General features: G+C 36.8%; 1 protein-coding gene across 1 annotated transcript in view; it reads right to left on the bottom strand.

Annotated features, from left to right (window-relative positions):
- LOC124619753 (stress-induced-phosphoprotein 1) overlaps window positions 1-20,821 on the bottom strand; it is a 56,660-nt gene that overhangs the window by 20,617 nt on the left and 15,222 nt on the right. Inside the window, exons 3-4 of the mRNA XM_047146331.1 lie at window positions 7,873-8,156; window positions 7,600-7,795 (exon numbers count right to left, since the gene is read on the bottom strand). Of these exons, the coding sequence (XP_047002287.1) occupies window positions 7,600-7,795; window positions 7,873-8,156 (480 nt within the window). The remainder of the gene's footprint in view (window positions 1-7,599; window positions 7,796-7,872; window positions 8,157-20,821) is intronic.

A 20,821-nucleotide genomic window follows, 5' to 3' on the forward strand; every position in this document is an offset into this window, starting at 1 on the left:
TAAGTGTCCACAATTGCTGTCTACTTTGTACTTGGGAAGAGGAAAGCAGAGAAGATGTAAGAAAATGAAGTTGTACTTATGAATAATATATTGAAAAGAGAGATGTACTGCACACATTTTAACAACCTTTTAACAAACACTACATGAAAGCAGGGTAGAAGGCCACAAATGAGAGATGGATTCAAGAGGGCAGTAAAATCTGCAGTATTGACAGTGTATGTCGACCGCACATGGCACACCACTCACACCTCAGCGGAAGAAGACACACACAAATAGGCTGCCAGCACACCATGCTCTCTGCAGGGCTCATCAAGTTACAGGTGGCACTATACACATCCACAGAGGACACTGTCTTTGCTTCTACTGACTGCACACAATCTGTCGGTGCATCTTTTTAAGATGCCGCAGACCGAGCTCCACTACCAGAGTATGGAAGACTCGCAGTGAGACAATTGGTGTGCACCTAGCAAAATGTTACAAATGCTGTACAGGCAATTCAGTGACTGATTGTATGAGAACCAGTGTAAGACAGTCAACCAAGAAATCAAAGTTACACAACATACTTTATCTTGTAATTTTAAACATTTTTATTGGCTGAGGTCCAGCAACCGCGCATTTACTAATTATATTCATTTTTCAGCTTCAACTGTAGGCATTCTTTCATGTGCTAGGTATGTCAATGACATTTTGATCATTTACAAAGGGCCTAATGACTATTTATAGACTTTTTAATATGTTCAATGAGTTCCGGCAATTAAAACTTTCTAAATCTCACTCTTACAATAGTAAATGACAAAATTAGCTTCAACAACTTCCATAAAGAAGACATTTCTGATTAAATTATACCATCCACTTCAGTACACCCGCATTCTCATAAGATGGCCTTATTCATAGAGCCACCTCTACCCACCTTTCTTCTTAAAATCTCAATTCTGAAATCAGTCTGATTCAAACTATTGCTGTCAAGGATCACAGTCATTATTGACAGCAATGAGAAACAAAAATAACAAGCTATTTTATTTGTTCTCTTGAATCTAAAACACAAACTTAAGTGTAGCTCTTGTGTGACTGTAAATACAGAAATTTTGATGTTGTTGGTGGATGGTAAGAGTGAGAATGTAAACCTGAACAAGTGTGAAAATACAGTAACATGGGTATGATTTGCAAGTCAGATGACCGTCCAGAATGTTGCACTTTGGTCCAAGAAATGAGAAAAATAACTGGTTACTTCTGTCAACAAACAAGGCATGAACAATGGACAACCTTGGGCTGCTGTATGTGTGTCATCTTCAGTTGAATCAAGAAAATAAGAAATCGTTTCTTCGAGTCGTCAAGCTGCCGCTCAAATACTACTATGTGCTAAAGAGAACACTTCGGAAAATGTGTGCACTAGGGTATTTAAAAACTGTTATAATGCTAGGTAATGTTATTTACAACGTGGTTTTATAGTTAAATAAAAAGTACTGGAAACTTCAGTAGTTGTCACTGCATTATATTTCGTGTGACAGTATCCCCAAACCTCTTTTTAGAAAAAGAGCGCTGTCATACTGGTTGTGTCTTGGAATTTCGTGCATGTACAAGAATACAATGTATGGGGTATTCAAAAAGTCTCTCTGCAGTGCTGCACGATTGTTAGCCGCGCAAGCCGTATGCCGCAGTGAATATACTGAAGTGAAACTCAGTTAAATACATGTTATTAACTTACTGAATATTCATTTTTACTTACAAATTTTCATATGAAATGTTGTTGAATACACAATTCAATTTGTCTAATCATGTTTACAAACACAAGCTGTGACATTTCTTCTGTAACAGAAGCAGTGAAAGTGGATATTGCAGTTTTCCATTCATCGATGGATTTTGGACGGTTTTTATAGACAGTTGCTTTCACAATGACAGTCCCACATGGCAACTTTTTTTTTATTCTGTACTTTATTGGCTTAATAGATAATCAGTCTTTGAAAAACAACAGGCTATTTTCAGAGCAGCGCTGCACCCCAGAAGAAAAAGAGGTGGTGTTAGGTCAGGCGACCGTGGAGGCCAAAGTCCCTGTGACATTATGCGATCACCAAAAACATCAGCAAGCAGTGACATTGAAACACGAGCGGCTGCACCATCTTGCTGAAAATAATCGTTCAGTATTTCACTTAACACAAGTTCTCCTATGAATGGGTACAGAATATCACTGCAGTACTGTCATGCGTTTATTGCTTCATTGAAAAATACGGGACCCACAATCCGACGTCTAGAAATTGCAATCCAAACTCCTATTTTCACAGAATGAAGTGGTTCCTGCTCAATACATAATGGATTTGCAGTGCTCCACGTACGAGAATTTTGCGAGTTCATGTACCCGGATAAATGAAACCACGCCACATCAATGAAAAACTGTTTCATTAAGAATATCCCTTCCATTTCGTTGAACGAAATTTTTGAACCATTTACAATAATACAGTCTCCTGCCATGATCAGTATTTTTCAGTTCTTGCACAACTGTCACTTTGTACGGGAAAAGTTCTAATTTTTTCCTTACAGCAGTGTGGGCCACTCTGACACTAACATTGATTTCATGGGCGAGTTTTCTTACGACTTGTTCGGACTCACGGTCATTTTATCGGAAAAATCGAGTAGCTTATCCTCAGACAAAACGATAGGACAACCACTTCTTGGTGCATCTGTCACTGAAGCTGTACTTCGAAATTTGTTAATCGAATCTCGCACAGTATCGCGATCTGGGAGTGTTGTCTCCAGGAAAACTGAATTAAATGTCTGACGAACCAAAACTGTATTTACTGTCAGCTTTGAACACTTGTTTGACTAAAAACACACATTCTTCAATGGTTAGCATTTTAAAAGTGATATCGTGAGACAACGATAGCAGATATTCATCGTGTTTACATGGGGCTCCCAAAAGCAGATTTCTTAAGCCGATCTCCCAATACCACTTCTGAGTGGTCACGTAAACACTTCAAAATCAATTCTGGAAATACGCTTCTGGTTGCCAGTTTTCAAGTTACGCAACTGATTTTCGCTGTACGTAAACGCAGCTGGTATTGAAACATGCTGTGGCTGTCATGTTTCGCCTTGTTTTTAAAAATTTCAGCGAGTATTGATGAAGTGGCTTTTTGTACAGTGAAGGATAAGTAGAAATATTAGACTGAAGCTGTCTTCACCTCATCTAACTGAAGAGAAATTGCAATTGTGCAGACTAAATCATAAATTACATCTGCTGTTTTCCAGGTGCCGTAGTTAACTGTGCTAGCAAATCCACTTCAGACCTCCAAATGTAAATGCGACAGCAAAAAATGGTTTCCAAAATTCAGTTCTCGTCTCTCGGAAGATGTGTCGCATGTAAAAGTAGTGATTCAGAGCATAGGACAAGTGATGTACTCAGCCTATAGTAACATCACTGTTAAGTAGCACAAATACACAAATAGGAAAATTAATTACATAGTGTAGCTACAAGAAGATCTAAGGTTTCACACATAATATCTGTCTTTTTTGCGTGTTACACTTCGATACCTCACACAAATGTGCTGGTAAAATTTTAAGTAATGATGTAAATATCTGGTCTTCTGGGCTCTTAATTCTTCTAAGTGGCTGGCCCTCAAAGTGTTAAGCTTTAAATGAAAAATCAAACACATTGCAATTTAAGAAATTCAAATCTTGTTCACACATTTAATGTAACTCATATTGTGTAAAATGAAATGTACTTTGAAAGTAATGCTTTTCACATGACCAATTGCAATATTTTCTCGCGACCTGTTGGAACTCATTTCCACAGTTATCAGAGAGCGCCAGAAAACGGCGTTACTGTGCCTGCGCAGCCACGATGAAGTAGGTAGCCCGTATGTTCGACTGCCACTGCTTCCATGTGCCCTGATACACAACAGAATACGGCTTCATTCTTCTGCTGTGCTAGAAGTAAATAAAAGAGTTCTGTACATTCCAGATTACTGTTTACTGATGAGAACGAAATGTGATACGGGAACCAGAGTGATTACCTCATTTAAAACCTTCTCTTGTCTAGTGTCTTCACAGTGCAACTAATCACTGTACGCTGTAAACAAATTTGACAGGTGAATCCTAAAGGCAGTCAAAGAAAACAATTGAATAGCGAAGGGAGTTCCCCAGTTTTAATTTGTCTATATACCCAATGTTAATGTGATATTCATAAAAATATTACAAAACAAGTATCTAAAAAACACATAAGGGAAGCTTTCTTTGTAAGAGACCAAGGATGTAATTTGGATCAACCTTGGTGTAAAATAATAATAACAGCAAAACCCATTAACAACATAGTCCTACAAAAATAAAAAACCTCTTTGCATAGACCAAGAAGTGGCTGTAATTTATGTGACAAATGACTGATATTGATAAGCTCAGGAGGAAATACTTACAGGCCTCACACCCAGTCACTACTACTCGCATTCTCTAGCGGCAGAAACAGGGAGTTACATGTAGTATATTAACATGAGAAATTGAAAAGAACTATGTAGCACCTAATGTACTGACAGCACATTAAGTTGATTTTTAAACTTCACACACAAGTGAAAACTACGTTTACAATACCATCCAACATTTGCATTTTTGTTTTCACTGTCAAATATTTGCATTATCAATTAGTTGTACAACGAGTGACAAATAACTTATCAGTATGTTAACAGTTATAATCTGAAGAAAGTACAATATGACGATAGCTCAATGGATGCTACCTTCTTAAATTTCTAAGTGTGTTGCAGTCACACTAAAGGGAAAACACCACTGACACCACCATCAGAATCCCATTCACATTTTTCTGTACTGCTCGAACTATCAAAGGTACCTCCCAGACATATAATTCAGTTTTCAACACATTCTTCCACAACATCTTCATTTTTGGGTGCCTCTCTAATGACACTTGAAATGCTGTTCACAGATCTCACTTGTTGCTTGATGACAGCTTCCACAAGGAGATTCTGAACTTGATAGATGACGAATTTTTTGTTGTTTGCAGCAACATAATTTTTTTATTTGCACCCATACCCCTTCAACGCCACTGAAATGACAATAATATGGAGGAAGATTAACAATTTCATGACTGTGCCTTTTAGTAATCTCATCAATTATGATTCTTGGAAATTTTTGTTTCTTTTGTGCCACAATATCATGTAAGGCAGTCTTTTTCAAATCTTCTTCGAGATCCACATTTCATCTATTCAATCACTGAATAATGTAATTTTTTTTGTTGCTGAAGTTATGCCTTCTTATGAACACTAGAATGACGCAGATATAACAATCACTCACAGCTCTATCAAATATGTCACAAGCGATATCTCAAACCACTTCTGAAAAACTACATGTCCCCTTTCCACAATGATCACGCATTTTTTGGAAAAAAAGGGGGGGTTTGTCACAAAACCATCAGATGTACCCGAAGTGTAGATATTTCCAGCAGATAATGTCACTGTCCCCTTGGGCATTCTAGCACTCCAGCCTCTACGTAATGAATGGCTGGTATTAATACAACTTTCATCTAGCCACACTACACTTTCAAATGTCAAATCCACTATCTTACACTGAAATCTGCACCACAATACAACACCATCTGTCATTTCCATTAATATTTTACTTCCCTTAAATAGTGAATAGCTCAATCTTATGTCTGCGTACAGCACACAACACGACTACGCTGCCTTTTAGATCTTTTTGAAGTGGCGCCACCAATTTAGATGGTGTGGGCTGTTCCCTTCTCTTTTATAGTAGTGTATACATGACGACGAACAGTGTCTTTTTGGAAATCGCCGAAAGCTGTCACTCACTTCTTACTCAGCAGCTTTTTGCCTGATGTCTGCAGCTTTGCTGTGCTACTCTCATCACAATCTATATTGTACTGTTCTCTCCATACTGTTAAAACAGTATTCTTTGCATAGTTTCAGAACTGTTGCAGTCCTCTTTAACAACCCGACAAACAGGAAATAAGGTCACAAATTTTTCTTTCTTTCTCAATGTAGCCCATCAACAAACACACAACTTTGCACACTTTCCTTCCTCCATTACACTTATGTGTTGGGGTTGCACCACTCTTCGCAATGGACATGGTTTGAAATAAAACAGAAGTGATTAAACACCACCAACACAAAAAGCAAAGTTAACTATTAACTAGGTTTCTAATTGGATAGCACTGGTTGCACATAAGACACTCATTTTACTGATATGCTACAGAGCTGCACATGTGTCTTGCAGCACAACCTACCGGCTCAAATGCAGTCCATCTCTTTTCTTTGACACTAACTTACCATAACTTTTATTTGTCTAGACTATGTATTTATCAAATGATATTACCGGTTTCGATTGTGTTAGTTATTGTAAGTAGATAGAACTTTTTACAAACAATACATTTCCTGTCTATTCTACATCTGAAGATGATTGCTGGCACAATCAAAACCAGTAATATTTTATGAAGACACAATCAAGATAAATAAAAGTTATTCTAAGTTAGTGTCGAAGAGAAGAGTCTAGTTGTTCTATGTAGCATTTCTAAAGATAATTCAACCTTTAACTCTCTTCCCACTGAGGTCAAATTTGTGGAGGCTATAATCCATTAGATCAATGAGTATGATTTCGAGAGCAGTTTAGTACAGTTGAGAAACATGTTTCAGTGCAGTTTTGACAGTAGGTGTGACACTCGCTGTTTTCTGAAGCTTGATATTTCCTCACGTGTTACTGACTCAAGGGTTCATATACTGTAAATAATTGTACATACAGAAAGTTGGGACATTATCAACAGACTGTTCTTTTGGTTTTAATCAAAGGAAGCATATGACACAGTACATCAGCTATTCTTCAGTGCTGTTGTTCATGAGGGGCTATAACCTGAAGATTATTTGGTTGAATGTTGATGCTCACAGGTAATACAACTGTCCCACTTCCAGTGTTTTAAGTTAACAACACAAATAATATTAGCAAAGGTGCATACCTAAATAAGCTCAATCAAACAGTTGAAGCTTGTGCTCCACAGGTTGCTTGCTTGCTGCTAAAACTAACCACACTCCCTGTGCAGAGATTTAGCTGTTAAATGCAAGCAGTTAACCAACCAACCCCATTCTCCCTGACATACAACATTCATTCTGTTTGCTTAATGATGACTGTTTAAGAATTCTCAGAACTTACAATTATAGAGGACTGTGGCACTGATTGGCTTCATATCAGGAAATGTGGGTTTGCCTAACAAACTCGACCACTAAAGACAGCCCCGCTCCCAAAATGACATTATTCTGAATGAAAAAATGAGCATTAGTTATGTTTCTGAAGAAAATTCTGATTGAGAGGTATGAGGAACAAGTAGACAACAAATAGCGAAGCACAGAGAATCAGAAGTTCTGCAACAAAGTTGGATGTCATCAGGCACAATCACAAGCATTTCACAAATAAAAATAGACACAAAATAATTCATAATAATGCTCCAGTCAATGTAACATTATTAGTTTTTCAACTGACAATAAATTTTACTCTTGAAGCAGTACATTCAAAGCACATGGCAAAAATATAAACACACATCACAGCTGAAGTTTTTAAAATATTTTACAATGCAAACCATAATGTACAGAAAAAACTTACTTTCATTTGACTTTCAGAGAGATTTTCTTTTGACTTCTCTTCTTTCGGTTTTGTATTCGATTGTGAGTGGTGTTTTGGTGTTTCGGGTTTAGGGGGTATAGGTTCAGTTTCCATTTCTTCATCTCCATGAGGATCAATGTTTAATCCAAGTAAAACACTTAGTGTTGTTAAAATTCGGGTATCATGTAAATGGGTCCTGGAAAAAACAATACAATTACTTCTATGATCTGAATTCGGCAAAATGTAAATAGCACATATAGCACAATGTCTCACCCTAGGCTATTTGGATTATTCTGCAGTTCATTTATCAATTTCACGTAATCAGGATCTTCCAAATACGCTCGAGTACGAGGATCATTTCTCAATTTAATAAATAAATCTGGCATCCTAAATGGGTTTGCCATCCCCTTCTCAGCAAACTGTTGAGCTTTTACATCTTCCAAGTCTTTCTTTAACTGGGCATTGTCAGGTTCTTTCTTCAGACCCTCTTCATATGCTTTAACAGACTCAGCTAGACGGCCCAGATATGCTAAAGCAGATCCTTTCCTGCTGTAACCCTGAAACAAAAGATTAGATTTTATCGCAAAAGTTCACCACCAATATAAATCTGATACTTGAAACTTTACTGAAGGTTATTGAATTTCTGGAGTGTATATGACATTGCAGGCTTATCTGCCAGAATTAAAGTTAAAATTATCGCAGATCAGGCAAATGGACAAAAATACATTTTTTCTCATTGGGCACTTTTTTACAGCCCCTTACAGTTATTCAGTAAATAGCAGATACTTGTGTTTTGATAAGTGTCATGTCTTCATGTTACTGACAATTTACAGAATAAATTTCTTCCATTTCCAAGCGAGAAAGCATTACCAAATCATCATGTAACAAGCATGCATCCGAAAAACGGTAAAAAAATAAAAAATAAATAATAATTTACCAAGGACTATGCACACATAGTGCTTGTGCCCAGTATGAAGCAGATGATTGTGTCATGTGCAGATTGGAGGCAGCCTATGAGAGATTGGTATGGTGATGCCAATAATAGGCTCTTCACCTCATGAGGCCTATAGGCATATGTTGGAAAATACAAAGAGACAGCCCTTCCTTCACTTTCTGTGTGTGCCTGATATTGATGGCTTTGTTATCAATATGTACAATACTTTTTCACCCATTCATTATGTTGAAATGGTTATTAATGATTTTATCTCAGATATACATTCTTAGTTGTGGCAACAGACAAATCAGTAAGGCAACTCTAGGTCTACATTAGTTTAGAAATTTACAGTCTGGCTTTCATTTGGCACAACTAATGAATGTGAGTACAAAAATCTTGGTTGAGGCAATAAAGATATTCTGCAGTGTTGCCTAAGGCAATGATTTTGTGTGAATGTTATGGGTACACAAGCTGAAAAATGTTTGCTAAAGATAACAGATTTATCTTTCCTAAAGCTAAAAGATTTACATTTGCTTAAGATAACTATGAGCTATTTTAATTGATTTCCTATTAATCACAGTAAATTACATACTATACATCAACAACGTTTCCTTGCATGCTAACTTCCACTGATCAATATATAAGAAGATACTCAAAAATCAGCTATATTTTGCTATCTTAACTCCCACGATAATTCAAAGCACTCATTCCCAATGCTCTTTGGGGTATAGCTTAGGCAGTCACCTCACAAAATTTTGCCCATGTGTACGATTTAACAGATAATTTCAGCACCATAATGTTTTCATGGTGATCACTATTCTTTATAGAGACGAGTTCTTCTGGGACTGTTAAAGAGGAAGAGGAAGAGGAAGAGGAGGAGGAGGAGGAGGAGGAAAAACTGCTGTTGTGACTAACAGTGTCAATTGCTTAAGAAAAATGCAAATTAGGAACAACAAAAACTTCTGTCTGGGGGCAATCATCCAAAATGGGAGCAGAAAATATCGACTGCTAACAGGCCCTCCAAGGTGAGTACTATTAAACAGTAATTTTGTGCAACACCGTAGAAGTTCTCCCTAGACTACTCAATAAAAATATGCAACACTATTTCTCAATAAAAATGTGCAACACTTAGCTTCATTTGAAATTTTAGACAAGTCAAAATGCTGCTGCTGTGGTACTTGCTCTACTTACTTTCAAGTGGAAGGGAAAATGGTGAATGAATAACTGGTATAAGGAGCATCCAAAATTCACTCGCGATAACCAAAGGATTGAAGATGAATGAAATAAAATGATCACGAGATTTTGTTACACCTTGAAAGATCCCACACTTGATAAATCACAGAAAACTCCAGAAAACTGAGGGCCCACTTGACGATCCCAAAGCGTCGATGTCGGTTGGTTGGTTTTGGGGAAGGAGACCAGACAGCGAGGTCATCGGTCTGATCGGATTAGGGAAGGACGGGGAAGGAAGTCGGCCGTGCCCTTTGAAAGGAACCATCCCGGCATTTGCCTGGAGCGATTTAGGGAAATCACGGAAAAGCTAAATCAGGATGGCCGGACACGGGATTGAACTGTCGTCCTCCCGAATGCGAGTCCAGTATCTAACCACTGCGCCACCTCGCTCGGTGTCGATGTCAGTGACTACCTTTATTGTTCATCATAGTGATGAGGACATGACAATATGATCCTAATGTAACGATGCTCCAACACTGTCATATGGAAGACGACTGACAAGATCTACATCTAGGATGATATAGTCGGCTCCCATATGAACTTCTGAAACAGAGGGTTGCAGTTTCTCCAGGAGAGGAAGCAACACCATGAGCTGTGCAATGTGCAATAACAGTTAGCATCACTAATTGGTGAGATCTGCAACACACTATCCAATGACAATAATCACCACTCCACATTGCATGCAGTGCAGCTTAGGTCAGTATTATAGACAAGGAAGACTAGGTAGATGAAGAGGAGAAGTGAGAAATGAGAATGTGGTAAGAATTTGACAGAGCATTCAAATACTTAAAACCAAATAGGTCTTGAATAGGTGACACTCCCTCAGAACTACTGATATCCTTCGGTGAGCTGGCTATGACAAAACTACTATACCTGGTATGCAAGATATGTGAGACAGATGAAATACCCCCGGACTTCAAAAAGAATGTAATAATTCCAGTTACAAAAAGGCAGCTGCTAACTAGTTGCATATTACCAAACTAACAGATTAATAAGTCATGGTGCAAAATACTGACACAAATTATTCACGGGAGAATGTAAAATCTGATATAAAAGTCGACCCTGCTGAAGATCAATTTGCATTCCAGAGAAATGCAAAACCATGAGAGGCGATACTGACCAAATGACTTATCTTCACAAACAGACTGAAGAAAGGCAATCTACATTTATAACATATTTAAATTCAGTTAAGGCTTTTGACAATGCTGATCTGAATAAACTGTGAAATTATGACGGTGATAAGAGAGCAAAACATTATTCACATATCTACAACTTTTACAGAAACCGAATTTCGGTTATAAAGAGTCAAAGGCCATGGGAAAAACGCAGTAGTTGAGAATGACAATGAGCAAGTACCATATTCTTCGGACTATAAAACACTACCGACTGTAAGACACGTCTTAATTTCCACACAATTTTTATAAAAAATAACGTTTTTACGATTTTTATTAGCAGATTGCAAAGCAACACTAAAAAATTCTCAGTTTATAAAACCGAATTATCTTTAAAATCCCTGAAAATCTTCATCTGAACCTTCTTCCTCCACCTCCTCTTTGTTGTCCTCTTCATATATAAGATGGTTTTGACAGCCATCGAGAGCTTTACTTATGCTGCACTCCTTGAAAAAGTTAACAATAACATTTTCTCTCACTCTAGAGCACAACTATTTTATCCCATGACACACTTGTTTGATTGCAGCTCATTTTAAAGCTCCCTTTAGCGTAAATTCATGTTGAGTTTCACCCAACATCCATTTTTTCCATTCCTCTTTCACATATGGTTTATTTATAGACATAAAGAGATTGCAATTGTGAAGTAAGCCCTCCCAGAATAAAAGCAAGCTCTATACTTCCCTATCTCAATTTCTCTTCCACAAAATTTTTGAAATGACTGCTAAACTGATCTAGCACAAGAAGAGAACACTTCTTCACGAAAGTACCTTTCCTTCTTTCTCACACTCCGCTACTCGTCCATAATTTCATACCAGCCTCATCCATTCAACCCTTGTCATGTAAGTGATCAACAACACTTGACAGTATTTCAGAAAGTTTTGGCATATTTTTGTGTTTGAAAACGATCATTGGATTAAGTTTAATATAATCCGCACATTCATGAAAGAACAACAGTATAGTGCATTTTTTCAAGTCCACTTGTTTTAATAGTTGCAGTTTCAGCACTTTTCCTGACAACAGTTCTGTTACATCAAAATGTCAGAGGCATTTCGCATGTATTCATTATTTGGCTTAGTTCCACATTGGTTTTCTTTCAGTCTTGAATGATAAGGCAATGGTAAGGTAATACTTTCTCTTCAGACTCTTGTGAAATTTTCTGAGATATTTTGGTTTTGGTTCACAAGCTAAGTCCATGATGCTTCATACACTTGCAGCACCAACCAACTCCACCCTTTAAGTCTGTTAAATTCCACTGTAGTGCTAGCTTACGAACATGTATTTGTTTAATTTTTGTATTAATTCAAATGCCATTTTGACGGTGTCCTCGAGTGCATTTCAATTCATCACATTCTAGTTTTGGCCATTTTGCATCCAATACACTATCTGCATATTTAGACTTCATTGTTTTCATTTTCTTCTTTACTAGCCTGCCAATCGCAAATGTTTTTCTTCTTTTCTTTTTTCTTCTGTTGGTGGAGGACCGAAATGCCACTCAGCTAATCTGTTTCCATGTTGTTCTGCATATACTATTGCTTTCAATTTATAGTCCATATCGTATGATCGTATGATTACCTTTTATTTTTTTCCATTACAAAACTAGCTGCTAACAAAAATATTGTACTGTTATTAATAACACAAACTTCCAATTGAAGTTGACTGGCACCGTAGACTGCAATGACGCAGTATAGGCTGGACAGTGTTCTGGATTTGTGATGTGGCAGGGTGAGAGGGAGACAATGTTAGCAAGCTTGTGAATCCCCGCAACTCATATTCATAGCACTGGCACACTGCTGTTGCCAGCTGAATCCAATGTTGGCAGATAGAGACTTTTCTGCGGCATTGAATCTGTGGTCATTTTTCAGACCGTGGAAATTTAAAATCAAACACTGGACATTTATGTATTAATTTTTAGCGAAAGACACACCTGCATATTGCAGGCAATTTTTCGAACAAAAAAGTGTGTCTTATAGTTTGTAAAATGCAATAGTAAAGGAAGCCAAGGAGAAATTTGGATATAGAATAAATGTTCAGGGAGAAGAAATAAAAGTTTCAAGGTTTGCCAATGACACTGCAATTCTGCCGGAGGTAGCAAAGGACTTGGGAGAGCAGTTGAATGGAATGGATAGTGTCTTGGGAAGATATTGAAAGGTGAACATCAATAAAAATAAAACAAGAGTAATGGAGTGTAACTGAATGAAAATTGCATGATTCTGAAGGAATCTGAGTATCAAATGAGACACCAAAAGCAATTATAAGTTTTGCTATTTGGACAGCAAACTAACTTACACGGCTGAACTAGACCTAGTATAAATTGCTGACACATACAGAAAAATAGTATTTCTAAAAGAGGAGAATTTCTATAGTTAGTATACATTAGAAGCCCCATTCTGCATTTTTCTGTCTGTATGTGAAAGCTAATCTCATGAACTACTGTAGAGATTTTGCTGTAGTTTTCACTAACAGACTGTTTGACTCACGAGGATGTTTTGGACTATAATTTATTATTGCTATGCCAGGTAAGTCATCCAGCCATAGATAATTAGTTAGGCAGGTCACTGGTCTACCATAAAGTGAAGTATTGTCATACAATGCAGACATTCCCATTCGGTATTAGTACCCTTGGTGATTTTTGTTTTATGGGCATTAGGCTATTGTCCAAGGCCTACCACTATGCCTAATGTTTCGTCTTCCAATGATGTCAGCAGCTACAATGAGTTGGAACTGTTTCGCATGCAGAACTTATTTGAGATTGTGACTCCTTTCTGGATTGTTACCGCCTCTGGTGATGTTTCCAGCATTGGAAGACAAAAAATTGGGCAGAAAAGTATGACTTTGACTATGGCCTAATGCCCCTAAAAAAAAGTTAGAAAGTCTTTTCTGAAAGTATTTGTCTGGGATGTAACATTATACAGAAGTGAAACATGGACAATAACTTCACACAATAAGAGAATACAAGCTTTTGAAATATGAAGGCCAAAAATTAGACGGATAGTTTGAATAACTAATGGAGTGCTGAACTGAATTGCATAAAAAAAAATAATGGCACAACTTGATTAGAAGAAGGGATCAGCTAGTAAAACACATCCTGAGGCATGAAGATATTATTAATTTGGTAGCTCAGGGAAGTTTGGGGTAAAAAGTGTACAGAGAGAGAGAGAGAGAGAGAGAGAGAGAGAGAGAGAGAGAGACGTGCTCGGTACAGTAAGCAGGTTGCAGTAGTTATTAACAGATTAAGAGACTTGCGGAGGATAGAGTAGCGAGGAGAGCTACATCAAACCAGTCTTTAGGCTGAAAACAACAACATAACAAAACTGCAACATTCATCTTTTTAAAAACATGTAGCAAAGTCTTGATTCCATGTAATTAACTGAATGTTCCTGATATTAAACTCGCACAGTGTAGAACATGTTCTTTGTTCAATATTTATTCTCTCTCTCTCTCTCTCTCTCTCTCTCTCTCTCTCTCTCTCTCTCTCTCTCTCTCTCTCGTGTGTGTGTGTGTGTGTGTGTGTGTGTGTGTGTGTGTGTGTGTGTGTGGTAGAAAGACACTTGTAAACAACTAGAGCAAATGTACATCTGAAAGATACAGAAAAAGTTGGGAACATTGTTAACTGCAGATTCCAGAATGAAACTTTCACCCCTGCTACAGGTTGTGCAATGTGGCGAAAGGGCCATAAAAAAACTGTGAATGAAGCCTATAACAAATTTTATCTGATACACACTGCTCCATGAACACGACCTTTTATATTTCTTTACTGAGAGATGTTTGTGCATATAAGGCAATACATTTTTAAGCATTTTGTGTACTGTACTCCAAGCAGTCAGAGATACTACTTCATTTTTCAGTTTTAAAATAATTTTGGTTACAGCACGGTCCAACCAATATACTGACAATTCATACCCAGTAATAGAATATAAAGGATGTTGGTAATTTAAAAATAAGCACGCAATTCAACTATGAACTATATGGTACAAGGTGGGGAACATCAGCATGAACCCTACGTTCTTCTGTTCACAATCTTATCTTCTCAACCATTGAGTATTACGTTCCAATTAGCCTAAACAGCCCATGTGCACAGAAGTGAGATGTCCAACTAAATATAAGAAAGATGCTGGTGGTATTAAATCAACATAATGGAGGGAGGGAGGGAGGGAGGGAGGGAGGGAGGGAGGGAGGGAGGGAGGAGGGGGCAAGAGAGAAAGACAAGAGGTGTGTGTGTGTGTGTGTGTGTGTGTGTGTGTGTGTGTGTGTGTGTGTAGTGAATATTTACCTTTCCTCTCATTCCACAATTTGTATTCCACCCGAAATATTACAAGATTTCCATTACTAGCACATACTGTTCAAAAATTTGTTTCAGATTCAGAATCACTATTAGATCATATACAAAAATTTACAGAAGTACTGTAATGTTTGCCACACATTCCACTCACAGCGTAATGATAACTGACTTCATTTTTTCCGCAAATGGGCAGTTCAGCACATCAACTGATTCTGATTGTGATACAGTATGATGAAAAAGAACGGGAAAGAAGTAGTGTAGTCAGAAAAATGCGCATAGGCCCTGTTACAAACAAATTAGTCAAAATGTGAAGTGGAAAAGAATGTTATTACCGAAATTTGTAGCTTGTTAAACAAAGAAATTTTCACCGCAGACACACATTCCTCATACAAAAGCTCCTCAAAATAGAGATCATCAATGGAAGACACATACCACATCTCTGAATTTCACATCCAAGGGCAAAGATACAAGTCTGCTCAAAGTTCTGTATACACCCGTTAAGTGCTCTCTCTCTCTCAGCCTGCCCCCCCCCCCCCGCCCACCTCCTCCTCAAGTGGTGTATAACACAGAATGTGGGTGGGGAAGTTAAAGGTTGAGAGACAGAAAAGAGGCAGCAAGGGAAGGGGATATGAGTGTGGCACTGGTAGTTCCACTGTAGTAGAAGTTGGGGAAGAGTTGCATGTGACAGATGACGATGTGTTGGAGAGCATTGGAGGCAAAACTTTTAAGACTCGTACTTTTTGTTTACTGTGTTGTACAAACTGGCATTTGGGTCATTCCATGTCAAGTCACCCAGGCCTTGACACCAACTATGTCAGATTTTGATGAAACTTGGTACAATTACTTCTTTTATCATCCTGAAAGCACTTGTAAAATTTTTTTGCTCTATCTCTTATAGTTTTTTTTATAAATTTTTTTTATAAATTTTTAGATTTGGCTTTGTTTCAGCAGTCGGAAATTGTAACTTAAACGTGTCCTCACAACTAAAAAAATTTGTGGATGTTTAGTTTTACAAAAACTGCAATATCTACAGTCTCAGACCTGACAGAAAGCTCAAATTTGTTTTAAAAAACTCTTAATTGTATCGGCTATTAGATAAAAGAAAAATTATGTTGGCTTTTTAACCTGTTTAATAGTAATCTAATTTTTAAAATAATATTAATTATATTTTAAAAATAAAAAATGCCAAGTGACTTAGACACCGAAAATAAGTTTTTGTCTTCTTGAAGTAACAATGTACACTTGGATTTTGTATTGTTACTCTTGTGTTTTGAAGTAAAAAATTATTACAGTGTTAAATAGTGCTTGGATAGTATTTTATTAAGTTTATTCGAACTCTCGGTAAGTACTGTTGCTTAGTTTACAGAGATTCTTTTCCAATATCCTATAAAAGTAACCAGAACAGTAATCAGACCAAAAGTGAAATCAGTATGTCAGATATTCAAACCTGTAGTGTAGGGTTATTTAAAAAATCTGACTGTTTCCAAACAACCTACACACCTTCAAAAAAGTTACAACCGGTATCAGAATTGAGTGAGGAAGAAAAAGATTTGATCCACTTACGATTTGGAATTAATCTGTGTGAATTTAAGAATATATGTTCACACCACAGCTACTACTTTTTAAATGTTTTTGAAAAGTATCAAACAACATGTGTAGACCCACTAAAAAAACACAAAAAGCCCATCAAAAAATAGTTGAGAAGTGTAGGCTTGGATCTTTCTAAACAATTACTGACAAAAAATATTAGCATAAAACCTGGACAAAAGCTTTGCTCAACATGCCGTAACTTTTGTGAGGAAAAATTAAGAGTTGAAGTCAATGAAAGTGAAGCAGATGATGAAGTCATGATTGAATTAGAATCATTGGAATCCAGAAATGAATCCCTCGTACAAACAAACATTGCTCTTGATTATTTAGGTTTAACACCGATAAAGCTTCATGGCTTGTCAGAACAAAGTAAAGGGTCTTATTTTAAAAGGAAGGTTAGCAGTATTGAAAAGACTGCAAAAAAGGCGGTTTCAAAAGCATTAAAATATGATGCACCAAGTTCTGATGATGACGAAGAAGATAAAAGTGTGGTTGAGAAAGCAAATGATTTTGATGTAATGATTTCTCTTATGAAAGAGAAGATTTCATCTGTTGGGAGGTCTAGAAAAATCCAGACTCTGACCTTGGCTCCAGATTCTTGGACTCGAAATAAAGTGATGAAAGAATTTAATGTAAGTGAGTACATGGTTCGACAAGCTAGAAAGCTAAAATCTGAAAAGGGTATTTTGGAAACTCCTGGTCCAAAAAAAGGTAAAACTCTTTCTGAAAATACAGTAAGACTTTTAACAGATTTTTATGAAAAGGATGAAAGTTCCAGAGTGCTACCTGGAACAAAAGACAAAGTAAGTGTTCAAAAAAATGTGTACATGCAAAAAAGACTCATTTTGTGTAACTTGAGAGAACTCTATTATTCTTTCAAATGGGAGAATCCCGAGGTAGAAGTAGGATTTTCAAAATTTTGTTTCTTGAGACCTAAATGGTGTATCCTTGCTGGTGCTGCAGGCACACACACTGAATGTGTATGCAGTATCCACCAGAATGTTAAACTATTACTGGATGCTGTGAAAATTGAAGAATCTTATAAAGACCTAATTAAGATGCTTGTGTGCAACACAGAAAACCAAAACTGCATGCTACATCATTGCAACAGCTGTCCTGCAAATACTGCACTAACAGAGTGCTTAACTGAAAAACTACGTGAAGATTATGATTTAGAAGAAGAAATTGTAATCAGTCAGTGGGTTAACACAGACAGGGCACAAATGATCAAACAGTCTATCAGTGTTGAAGACTACATTTCTTTATTGGTTGGGTCATTGGAAAAGCTCACCCCACACTCGTTTATAGCAAAATCCCAATCAGCAGCCTTTAAAAGATTGAAAGAAGACCCACCACCCAAAACAGCAATTATTGTGATGGATTTCAGTGAAAATTATTCCTTTGTTATACAAAATGAGATCCAAAGTTACCACTGGAATAGAGGTGGTTGTACTCTACACCCAGTTGGAGTTTTTCTAAGAAATGAGGAAAACAATGTTTTTGTTTCCAACCACTGTTTTATTAGTGACGACCAAGAACATGACACTGGTTTTGTTAACTCTGTACAAAAAGAAATTACAAAGTGGCTGTCATTACATCATACTGACATTGACTCAGTTCACTACTTTACAGATGGTTGTGCTGGGCAGTACAAAAATAGAAAGTTTTAAAAATTTGACTGAACACTTGAGAGACTTTAATCTGAAGGCCCAACACTCTTTTTTTGCAACAAGTCATGGGAAGTCAATTTGTGATGGCCTAGGAGGAACTATTAAAAGAATTTTAAGGAAAGCCAGTCTACAGCTTTCAGACAAAGAACAAATAATGACAGCAATCATTGTGTATACGTTTTGTGAAAAAAATATTGAAAACATTCATTTTCACTTTATTGACAAAAAAGAAGCTGATTTGCTACGGTTAAAACTGAAAAACGTTTTTCAGCAACCCGAACCATTCCTGGAACTAGAAGTTTTCATAACTTCAAACCACTTCCAACAACCAACCTTGAAATTAGAAGGACTACAGATAGTGTAAAACCCTCCTTAGTCTTTTCTTTCCATTCTTCTTTTGATTGGGTTCGTGTTGAACCATCCATAAATTGCTATGTGGCTGCAAATTATGATGGTAACTGGTACTTTGGACTGGTAAAAACAATATTCAATGATGAAGAAGATGCATAAATTCTATTTCTACATCCTTCAGGACCCGCTGCATCATTTTATTGGCCTGAAAGAGAAGATTCCTGCATAGTGCCTTTGGAGCACATAGTCTGTGTAGTAGACGCACCTCAATCAAGCGGCACTGGGAGAATGTATTACTTCAAAAAAGACTGTATCAAAAGAACTGAAAGCTCTTGGATGAAGTGGAAAAACAGTTTGAATCAGCATTAATGTTTGTTAAAAAGACAAAATTACTCAAAAAATTCAATGTTTCAAGCAATCAGTTGGGTTATACATAAGTGTCGTAAGTAAACTATCTTTGTACATAATTCTAATGTAATCTACTATAATTAATAAACATGTTAAAAAGCCATCATTATTTTTGTTTTATCAGGTAGCCTATATGTTTAAGAGTAAATTAAAACAAATTTGAGCATTCTATCAGGTCTGAGACTCGAGATATTGCAATTCTTATAAAACAAAACATCCGTTAAAAAAAAAAAAGAAAAAAATACATATGTATTTTTTTTCATAGAAAATATTAATATATTTTAATAGCATCATTTTTATCTTCAAATATGTATAATAAATAAACTTGCTGCAAAAATTCATGATGTTATCTAAAAGAGTTTTTAAGATAAGCAAATTTAAAGTTTTGAATACAAATTAAACTGACCATTTCCGAAGGTTCAGAAAACAAAAACTTTAAAAATTTATAAAAAAAAACTGTAAGAGATACAGCAAAAAAAAATTGCAGGTGTTGTCAGGATGGTATTAGAACCATTTGAGCCAAATTTCATGAAAATCTAAGGAGGTGGGTGTAAAATTTATTTTTTATTGGGTGATTTGATATGGAATGACCCATTTATGCTGCTATTATTATTATTATTATTATTATTATTATTACATCCTATGTTTTTTTAATCTCCTTGTCACGTCAAATTCAAATTTGTTGGTTACTAGTTTTGAACCTGTGTTCACATTGTGAATTGTCATCAAGTTGTAAAACAGAAAGGGTTGTGAAAAGTCCACATTGATACATTTCATATATTTACCTTTATGGTCTGTTGTACACTCAGCCACACGAAGAAACACTCAACACTGTGCTTCAAATTAGTTATGCATAAATCTGAATATGTATGTGTATGTGGATATAACAGGTGCCCAACGGTGAGGTCAACAGCGTCCTTTTACACTTATAAAAACAAACGAATGTGGAGATGAACTGAAAGTGTCATACATGCATGCACTCAAAATGACCACACAGTCACTCCCGTATCACATGCACTCACACAGAACTAGAACCAATTACGAGGGAAGAGAGCTAATCAAGAAATTAAAGCACAGAGACAACAAAACACCGAAGAACTAAAAGAAAAGCACAGGGAAATGGGACTGGCTAAATACTTACAAAAATCTAGGATAAGCCATCCACCCTTTGACACATTAAGAACATCTCCAAGAAATCTTGTTAACAACATTGGACAATTCACAAAACTTTAAAATCCTAACCACATTCATAAAATAGAAAGCAGATTTCACTGGCAAATCCGGCACAATCTGCTTGTCAGCATATAAAATCCAAACCAATAAAATGTGTTGCACCGTGATCTGCATGCCACAAGCACCACACATTGGAGGGTCCTCTCACCAGAGCAAGAATCGTGTGTCATAGGGCTGTGGCCCATGTGAGGAGGAGTAAGAAGAGCCTCGCCCCGCCAATGTGGCTGGAAAGAAGTACTCCACGGCCGAGTTGTGGGCTTGATGACACAGAGCTTGGTATCAATCACTGCCAGCCACTTGTCTTCCCACTGACACATGACTCTGTACCTCAACAGCGAGCTGATAGCATGCA

This window comes from Schistocerca americana, chromosome 6 (genome assembly GCF_021461395.2).
Source record: "Schistocerca americana isolate TAMUIC-IGC-003095 chromosome 6, iqSchAmer2.1, whole genome shotgun sequence".
Lineage (NCBI taxonomy): Eukaryota > Metazoa > Arthropoda > Insecta > Orthoptera > Acrididae > Schistocerca > Schistocerca americana.